The sequence below is a fragment of the Oncorhynchus clarkii genome, chromosome 4, assembly GCF_045791955.1.
Source record: "Oncorhynchus clarkii lewisi isolate Uvic-CL-2024 chromosome 4, UVic_Ocla_1.0, whole genome shotgun sequence".
NCBI classification, from domain to species: domain Eukaryota; kingdom Metazoa; phylum Chordata; class Actinopteri; order Salmoniformes; family Salmonidae; genus Oncorhynchus; species Oncorhynchus clarkii.
The window spans coordinates 6,892,514-6,902,630 of record NC_092150.1 but is presented as its reverse complement, the minus strand read 5'-3'; the positions used below and the strand labels follow the sequence as shown (position 1 = coordinate 6,902,630).

The following is a 10,117-nucleotide window of genomic DNA, read 5'->3' as shown; positions in this document are numbered from 1 at the left end:
TGAGGGAGCGACTTTAGAGAGTGGTACGACCCAGTTCAAACATACGGCCATTGTTGTATGGGCTAGCCATATATAATATATATGTGCTGCGTCTGCACTGCAGTTTTGTTGGTGTGAAAGTTTAACCTCGCGTCAGTTTTGTAGAAAACCTGATATTTACATACTTTTTTTTGTTTGTTGCCATGTCCGAGGAGATTGAAGGAAGAAGGCCCTCCAGCGATGAGGCAACCCACAAGGAACAGCAGGTCAGATTTGAATTATTATGATGCTAGCAAGCTAGGCTAATGCTAATGCTACATTGCCAGTAGCTTGCTAGCCATGATAATGGTCAAATGTGGATGTCTAAGCAGCATTTTAATTAGCTAGCAACTTGGTTAGTGTATTTCAAATGTATCATCGCCGTGCACAATCATTATTTTAGTTATCAAGATGAGTTATAGCGCGTTAAAGTTAACTACCAACACGAGTCTTTCTCAATTTAAGGCTAGTTAGCTCTGTATGTTAGCTAACCAGCTAGCTAACTATATATTGTCCATATTGTTTTGTCTACGTGCGTTCATGCTGGCCGCTAAGCTACTTTTTTTGTTACCACACTGCTGTTACGCAGAAGGCTAACGTTGTGTGCTGATTGCTAGTAAACTAACCCCAACCATTAGATAATCAAACCAAAGGACATCCGTTTCTCTGAGAATCATAGCTAGTAGTTAAACTAACCATGACTTGTCAACCACGAGATTGATAAAACTATATTGCTGCCTGACCTAACGTTACATCATAACATGTCTCTCCATGCGTGTTTATACTGTGTATTGTGTGTGCTTCCGCCAACACAGGAGATTGATGATAATGTCATCACTCCAGAGAAGGCAGAGGAGGTGAAACTGAAGGCCAGGTACCCTCATCTTGGAGCCAAACCTGGGGGCTCTGACCTGCTCCGGAAACGCCTTCAGAAAGGGGTATGTTTTTTTTTTTCCTTCTTCAGAGGATTCATTGTTTAATTGTCACATGTACAGGGTTGCACGTGTGATTGCAGGGTACATTGGGCTCCCGGAGAGTGGCGCAGTGGTCTAAGGATTTTTATCTCAGTGCTAGAGGTGTCACTACAGGCACCCTGGTTCGAATCCAGGCTGTCTCACAACCGACCGTGTTTGGGAGTCCCATAGGCCGTCGCACAATAAGCCCAGCCTCGTCCGGGTTTGACTGGGGTTGGCCCTCATTGTAAATAAGAATTTGTTCTAAACTGACTTGCCTAGTTAAACAAAAATACTCGTAGGCTCTGAGCTCTGAAGCGCCCTGCGGTCCGCGACGGAGGAGTTGCTGTACCAGGCTGTGATGCAGCCTGACAGTAGGCTCTCGGAATGGTGCTCCTATAGGGGGCCCTCGGGGACAGGCTGAATATCTTCAGCATCCTGAGGTTGAAGAGTCGCTGTTGTGCCATCTGCACCACGGTGTCTGTGTATTTAGACTAGGTGACACATCTGTCTGTGCCCCTTGAGCAAGGCACTTAATCCTAATTGCTCCTGTCCATCATTTCGCTAACGTTGAGGGAGAAGTTGTTTACCTGTCTCCACGCTGTCAGAGTGCCTACCTCCTCCCTGTAGGACGTCTCGTCGTCGTTGGTAATCAGCAAACTTGATGATGGAATTGGAACCGTGGGAGGCCACGCAGTCGTGAGTATACAGGAGGGAACTGAGGACGCACCCTTGTGGGGCCTCCGTGTTGAGATTCTGTGTCGAGGAGATAACGATGCCTACCTTCACCACCTGGGGGGTGGCCTGTCAGGAAGTCCAGGACCCAGTTGCATAGGGAGGAGGTGATATGGAGAGGGTCGGGGAGGGAGGAGGTGATATGGAGAGGGTCGGGGAGGGAGGAGGTGATATGGAGAGGGTCGGGGAGGGAGGAGGTGATATGGAGAGGGTCGGGGAGGGAGGAGGTGATATGGTCTTTGACGAGCCTCTCGAAGCACTTCCAGATAATGGAAGTGAGTTCTACTGGTCGGTAGTCGTTCAGTTTTCTTCCTTGGGCACAGGGACGATAGCGGACATCTTGAAGCAGGTGGGTATAGAGGCCTGAGCTAGGGAGCGATTAAAAATGTCTGACAACACAACAGCCAGCTGTTCTGCTCATGCTCTTAGAGCACGACTAGGGATGCTGTCTGGGCCAGCAGCCCTGCAAGGGTTAACACGTTAGAGTGACATATGTCCTCAGTGGTGCCCGGAAGTGTGTAACCCATGTTGTCATCGTGTGCTCTCCTCTGCAGCTCAGGGTCACTGTGCTCGAATCGTGAGGAGGTATGTCCTATAAGGTTTTAAGCTACTCTGGTAGGGTGGAGTTGGTGACCGCTATGTGGCTGGCTTCCTTAAGAGCCCCTGCTACATACTGCCTTGTGTCCGACCCTCTGAATTGCTCATCCACTTTGTCCCTATACTTGTGTTCCGCCATCTTGATTGATCTGCGTAGGTCATATTCGTACTGTTTAACCAAACAATTGTCCCCGGTAACCTTGCCCTGTTTATAAGCAGCATCTGTCTCTTTCAGTTTTCCTACAAGGCTGCGATCTATCCACGTTTGTTGATTTGTGAACGTTTTGAAGACTCGGTATCACGTCATTTATGCTTTTAAAAATGTTTTATTTTTTATTAATCCGGTGACAGCCTGCGTATATCTCCAGAGGCGACCCGGAACATATTCCAGTCCATGTGATCAAAGCAGTTTTTTTTTAGTGTGAATTCTGATTGGTCAGACCAACGATGTACCTCTTGAGTTTTTATTTAACCTTTATTTAACCAGGTAAGCCAGCTGAGAACAAGTTCTCATTTACAACTGCGACCTGGCCAAGATAAAGCAAAGCAGTGCAACGAAAACAAACTTAGTCAATAACACAAAAAAAAATCTATGTTCAGTGTGTGCAAATGTAGAAGAGTAGGGAGGTAAGGAAATAAATAGGCCATAGAGTCGGAATAAATGCAATTTAGCATTAACACTGGGGTGATAGATGTGCAGATGATGATAGGCAAGTAGAGATACTGGGGTGGAAAAGAGAGAGGATAAATAATAATATGGGGATGAGGTAGTTGGGTGGGCTATTTACAGATTGGCTCTGTACAGGTACAGTGATCGGTAAGCTGCTCTGACAGCTGATGCTTAAAGTTTTTTTCAATTTGTTCCAGTCATTAGCAGCAGAGAACTGGAAGGAAAGGCGGCCAAAGGTAGTTTTGCCCCTATGGTTGTGCCCTACAAACACAACACTTTGGTAGCTGTAGATGCGCTGAACATGTAAACTATATTCATTTCACTTTACATTCACCTACTTGCGCAGCAATGCATTTTTGTTATGGAATCATTCTCCTGCTTTGATAGGCATCTGTTTTCCTTTTCTGGGTAAGAGAGTCAAACACAGACTTCTCTGAACCCAAAACAACACTTTTTAAAGGCTATACTATGTGATAAATCATAAAATTACTTTTTTTAAAAAAAATCGCAATTCAGAGATGGCCTTTTGTATTGTCACTGGGGTCAACCACAGTTTAATCTACTATAGTCATGGCTACCAGACTGCGCTCACCTTACTGTTGTCCCCCCACCCACTCAGCAACGATGGTAGATTTTATGAAGTTTTTAGGTTCTCAGATGTGTGCCTCTCCTCCATGTTGTCGGTATGTACTTCATGTCCCACTTCTCGTCAATATGATGGCTTGTCACAGTGATGTATGAGAGCGTGTTCATAGATGTCCAACAATCTGTTGTTAACGCCACGTATTGTGTGAGAGCTCGCACTTTGTCCATTGTACAATTTCTCCATCCGGGCCTTCGCATTTTTAATGCATGGCATCTTGTAGTCGCTCTACATACAGTTCATTCATCAAGTATTAAGACCCCCTAAACCTTTACCACATTTTGTAACGTTACAGCCTTATTCTAAAATGTATGAGAACTTTATTCATTTAATCCATCTACACACTATCCCATAATGACAAAGCAAAAACAGTTAAAAAATAATAATTGGCAAATGTATATAAAAATAAACATACCTTATTTACATAAGTATTCAGACCCTTTGCTATGAGACTCTAAATTGAGCTCAGGTGCATCCTGTTTCCATTGATCATCCTTGAAATGTTTCTACAACTTGATTGAAGTCCACCTGTGGTCATGTCCAATCAATTGAATTTACACCTGTCTATATAAGGTCCCACAGTTGACCGTGCATGACAAAGCAAAAATCAAGCCATGAGGTCAAAGGAATTTATCCGTAGAGCTCCGAGACAGGAGCTGGGGAAGGGTACCAAAACATTTCTGCAGCATTGAAGGTCCCGAGAGAACAGTGGCATCATTCATTCTTCAATGGAAGAAGTTTGGAACCACCAAGACTCTTGCTGGAGCTGGCTGCCTGGCCAAACTGAGCAAGCAGGGGAGAAGGGCCTTGGTCAGGGAGGTGACCAAGAACGCTATGGTCACTCTGACAGAGCGCCAGAGTTCCTCTATGGTGATGGCGAGAACCTTCCAGAAGGACAACCATCTCTGCAGCACTCCACCAATCCACCAATGTTAGTGGCCAGACGGAAGCCACTCCTCAGTGAAAGGCCCATGAAAGCCTGCTTGGAGTTTGCCAAAAGGCACCTAAAGGACACCGACCATGATAAACAAGATTCTCTGTTCTGATGAAACCAAGATTAAACTCTTTGGTCTGAATGCCAAGTGTCACGTCTGGAGAAAACCTGGCACCATCCCTACGGTGAAGCGTGGTGGTGGCAGCATCATGCTGAGGGGATGTTTTTCAGCCACATGGACTGGGAGACTAGTCAGGATCGAGGGAAAGATGACTAACCCAATCGAACAAGTCAGGGAAGACCGGAAAATAGCTGTGCAGCGATGCTTCCCACCCAACCTGACAGAGCTTGAAAGGATCTGCAGAGAAGAATGAGAGAAACTCCCCCAAAATACCCAAGAAGACTCGAGGCTGCAATCGCTGCCAAAAGGTGCTTCAACAAAGTACTGAATATAGCGTCTTGAATGCTTATGTAAATGTGATATTTTTTTACATTTGCAAGCATTTCTAAAAACCTGTTTTTGCTTTGTCATTTTGGGGTGTGGTGTGTAGATTGATGGGGGGGGGGGGGGGGGACAATTTAATCCATTTTAGAATAAGGCTGTAACGTAACAAAATGTGGAATAAGTCAAGGGGTCTGATTTACTTTGCGACGGCTCTGTCTGCCATCAGGGCATTGAAGCCAACATCCACCACCATTGATTCAACATGCCATCTTGGAGTCTGGTTCTAGATATGCCATCAGGGCATTGAAGCCGACATCCACCACCATTGATTCAACATGCCATCTTGGAGTCTGGTTCTAGATATGTCATCAGGGTATTGAAGCCAACATCCACCACCATTGATTCAACATGCCATCTTGGAGTCTGGTTCTAGATATGCCATCAGGGCATTGAAGCCAACATCCACCACCATTGATTCAACATGCCATCTTGGAGTCTGGTTCTAGATATGCCATCAGGGCATTGAAGCCAACATCCTCTTCCATTTGACAATGGCTGCATATCAACTGCAATCATTTCTGTAGTCAGCGCTGTGATGTTTCTCACTCCGTCCCCTATCGCACTGCTGGCAGCAACGGGCTGGGCCTCCCTTTCAGCATTGCACCTGTACTGCCACTGTCGCCCACTTCCTCCTCGCAAAGGTTTTCCATTTCACCACCACCTCATTTAATTTTTCAAGGTATTTCCATACAGGACTTCACTGCTGTTGCTTCCCTGTCTCACTCAGCCATTCTCCCCACCCGCCCCAACCGTTAACGACGATGACTCGCAGAGCGCTTTACATCCGTGGCAAATCATTTTAAAGATGCATACCTTCTCCTACTAATGTTACAGCATGGTTGCATTAGGTGTTTAATCTAAATGTTTCGCTTTATGATGATCTGGACCTGTTAGTGGTAGTGTTGTGATAACTGCACTGTGAATTTAATTTTGGTAAAAAAAACAAAAATTGGTTAGTGAGTTTTTCTAAACGTTAACATTCCCAATTTCGTTTTTTAAAGGTTCACATCCTTAGACCTGTACCATAATTAATCTGTGTTTTTGTTTTGTGTCTCTACAGCAAAAGTTCTTTGACTCTGGGGACTACAACATGGCCAAGGCTAAGGTGAAGAACAAGCAGCAGCTCCCTGCAGTGACGCCGGCTGAGAAGGCAGAGATAACCGGGGACCACATCCCCACACCCCAGGACATCCCCCAGAGGAAGCCCTCTATCGTGGCTAGCAAACTGGCTGGCTGAGTGGGTTGATGGAACTAGGAACCATGGAACTAGGAACCATGGAACTAGGAACCTTGGAACTGTTTTGTTCTGTTACCATTCCATCGCTCGCTCTTGTTCTCTCTCTGAGCCGGTCTCAATTAGTTCCCTATGTCTACCGCTTGGCACTAACCCTTCAATGCATGCATATTTTGCATATTTTGCTGGCCCTTCCTCCATATTCCTCACATTTGTTCAAACATTGAAGAGGTAGGGGGGGGGCCCCAAGGGGAAGAGGTAGGGGGGGTAGGGAGACATGGGTAGAGAACCAAGAGGAAGGGATAGGGAGCCACGGGGCAGAGGGGTAGGGAGCTATGGGGTAGAGAGCCAAGGGGTAGAGAACCAAGGGGAAGGGGTAGGGAGCCAAGGATAGGGGTGTGGCAATTGGTAAGGGTTAGGGAGCCAATTACCTCTACTAGGCCTCTGTCTTCTGGCCCCTTTCTTTCATTCCTGCGCCTTCTACATACAGTGCATTCAGGAAGTATTCAGACCCCTTCCCCTTTCCCACATTTTGTTACGTTACAGCCTTATTCTAAAATGGATTTTAAAAAGTCCTCATCAATCTACACACAATACCCCATAATGACATCACAATACCCCATAATGACATCACAATACCCCATAATGACAAGGGGAAACGAGTTTATAGAACTTTTGCAAATGTATAATAAAATAACCGAAGTACCTTATTTACATAAGTTAAGCTCAGGTGCATACTGTTTTCATTGATCATCCTTGAGATGTTTCTACAACTTGATTGGAGTCCATCTGTTATAAATTCAATTGATTGGACATGATTTGGAAAGGCACACACCTGTCTATATAATGTCCCACAGTTGAAAGTGCATGTCAGAGCAAAACCATGCCATGAGGTTGAAACAATTTTCTGGAGAGCTCCATGACAGGATTGTGTCGAGGCACAGATCTGGGGAAAGGTACCAAACAATTTCTGCAGCATTGAAGGGCCTCAAGAACAGAGTGGCCTCCATCATTCTTAAATTGAAGAAGTTTGGAACCCGAGTGGCGCAGCGGTCTAAGGCACTGCATCTCCATGCAAGAGGCGTCACTACAGTCCCTGGTTCTAATCCAGGCTGAATCACATCTGGCTGTGATTGGGAGTCCCATAGGGCGGCGCACAATTGTCCCAGCATCGTCCCGGTTTGGCCGTCATTGTAAATAAGTATTTGTTCTTATCTGACTTGCCTAGTTAAATAAAATACCTAGGGCCACCTGGCCAAACTGAGCAATCGGGGGAGAAGTGCTTTGGTCAGGGAGGTGACCAAGAACCCGATAGTCACTCTGACAGAGCTCCAGAGTTCCTCGGTGGAGATGAGAGAACCTTCCAAAAGGACAACCATCTCTGCAGCACTCCATCAATCAGGCCTCTGTGGTAGAGGGGCCAGACAGAAGCCACTCCTCAGTAAAAGGCAGATGAAAGCCTGCTTGGAGTTTGCCTAAAGACTGACAGCCCATCAGAAACAAGATTATCTCGGGTCTGATGAAACCAAGATTGAACTCTTTGGGATGGAATGCCAAGCGTCACGTCTGGTGTGGGAATGTTTTTCAGCGGCAGGGACTGGGAGACTAGCCAGACCGAGGGAAAGATGAACGAAGCAAAGTACAGAGAGATCCTTGATGAAAACCTGCTCCAGAGCGACCAGTACTTCAGACTGGGGCGAATGTTCATCTTCCAACAGGACAACTACACTAAGCATACAGCCAAGACAAAGCAGGAGTGGCTTCGGGACAAGTCTCTGAATGTCCGTGAGTGGCCCAGCCAGAGCCTGGACTTGAACCAGATCGAACATCTCTGGATATACCTGAAAATAGCTGTGTCGTGACGCTCCCAATCCAACCTGACAGAGCTTGAGAGGATCTGCAGAGAAGAATGGGAGAAACTCCCCAGATTACACGTGTGCCACACTTGTAGCTTCATACCTAAGAAGACTCAAGGCTGTAGTCAGCTGAAAAAGATGCTTCAACAAAGTACTGAGTAAAGGGTCTGAATACTTATATACATTTCTAAAAAAAACAAACTATTTTTGCTTTGTCTTTATTGGGTATTGTGTGTAGATTGATCAGGGGGGAGACACTATTTAATAATCCATTTTAGAATAAGGCTTTAACAAAATGCGGAAGAAGGTAAGTGGTCTGAAATACATAAATAAATAATTAATTAATTAATAATAAATACTTTCTGATCTACTTCATAAAATGAAAGCAGAAAGAATCTTGAGGAAAATTGCTGCCGGAGGATCACTGTCCTCGGATAGCTGTTTTAAATGAGAAGTTGAAATATATATATTTTTGCAAAGTGTACTCCAGAGGGCCTATATATCTACTGTGGTGACTGATTGAAACCGTATATAGCCTATCACCATGTATCTGAGAGGACAAAGTCAATATTTTAGACATGTTTTGCCTTCTATATATTCCATTCGACATTTTCAATTATGAGGTAATAATATAGAACAATCTGATTTTTATCCTTGTAATTACAATTCTAATCCCACCCCTGCCTTCCTAGCCCAGTCACACATCTGTTTACGCTGTCTTGCCAGTGTCAGCTCTAATGGGGCAAGCCAACACAAACGGATCTGGGACCATCAGGCTATGCCCTCTTCCTCTCCAATGTCCGACGCTATGTTCTGATACGTTGATTGAAAATAGCCTGTGTCACGCAGTAGCTGTTGTTAGCTAGCTAGTCATGTTCCAATGAATATTTGCAGCATTGGCTCGCCTATAGTCCTTAAAAGGCTGCTGTTGTATATTATGAATGTATAATGTGTATATATGGGGCTCCCGAGTGGTGTAGCGGTCTAAGGCAGTGCAGACACCCTGGTTCGAATCCAGGCTGTATCACAACCGGCCGTGATTGGGAGTCCCATTGGGCGGCGCACAATTGGCCCGGCGTCGTCCGGGTTCGATTTTTGGCCAGGGTAGGCCATCATTGTAAATAAGAATTTGTTCTTAACTGACTTGCCTAGTTAAATAAAATAAAAATCAATGCATCTCTTAACAGTTATGAGCCGTAGTTTACTCTTGGGCAATATTTGTCCATTCACTCCAGTGAGAGAATCTCGGCTTGTGTCTAAAATGGCTCCCTATATATATATATAGGCCCTGGTCAAAAGAAGTGCACTACATAGGGAATAGGGTGCCATTTGGCTATGGGCCATGGTCTAAAGTAGTGCACTACATAGGGAATAAGATGCCCTTCTCATACGACCTCTGAACCTAGCCCAGGAATGCCTGCCTGCCACTATCTGATACTCAAGTCATTTAGGTTTAATCGTCAAGCAACTCACTTAAATGAAATGTTGATCTGAAGGGTGTGCATGTGCATTGACTGTCACGTTATGCCATTTTTTTGTTTGTTTCTGTTTTGTAAATAAATAGTTTTGCACAATAGCTTTGTCTGGACCTTTTTTTCAAATGTTTTATATGCCATTTTTACGACAAGCCTCGTTCTTTTGATTATGCATGTTGATTCATCCAGTAGCCCACGTTGTTGGCTGTTTTTCTAAACTGAACTGTTCAAATGTCATGGATCTTCAAGGGCTGATTTTATTTTATCTACTTGACAAATCTGGGCCATATTTTTTTCGGACAACATCACTACCAAAATATAGTTGTTTTCAGTGGCGACCTGTCATTCAGGGCAGATCCCCACCTGTTTAGCATGTTATCTTGGCATTAATAAATGTCCCCATCAGTTTGCAAACAATAAAATAAAAAAACATAAAAAATACAAAAAATGAATCATTGAGTTTAATAAAGCCGCATACAAAAATGGTGTATTTTTTG

At 44.6% G+C, this 10,117-nt stretch overlaps 1 protein-coding gene across 1 annotated transcript; it reads left to right on the top strand.

The window, feature by feature from the left end:
* Positions 1-10,068, top strand: LOC139406349 (cAMP-regulated phosphoprotein 19-like). The gene is made up of 3 exons (XM_071148861.1): positions 1-245; positions 834-956; positions 6,116-10,068. Exons 1-3 carry the CDS (start codon positions 183-185, stop codon positions 6,290-6,292), a joined length of 363 nt encoding a protein of 120 aa, XP_071004962.1. The 5' UTR covers positions 1-182; the 3' UTR covers positions 6,293-10,068.
* The last annotated feature ends 49 nt before the right edge of the window (positions 10,069-10,117 follow it).

Excerpts from the sequence above, each read along its gene's own strand:
- LOC139406349 (XM_071148861.1), top strand. The coding sequence starts at position 183 with ATGTCCGAGGAGATTGAAGGAAGAAGGCCCTCCAGCGATGAGGCAACC. Across the intron at positions 246-833 it reads CAACCCACAAGGAACAGCAG|GAGATTGATGATAATGTCAT; the intron begins GTCAGATTTGAA and ends CCGCCAACACAG. Across the intron at positions 957-6,115 it reads GGAAACGCCTTCAGAAAGGG|CAAAAGTTCTTTGACTCTGG; the intron begins GTATGTTTTTTT and ends GTGTCTCTACAG.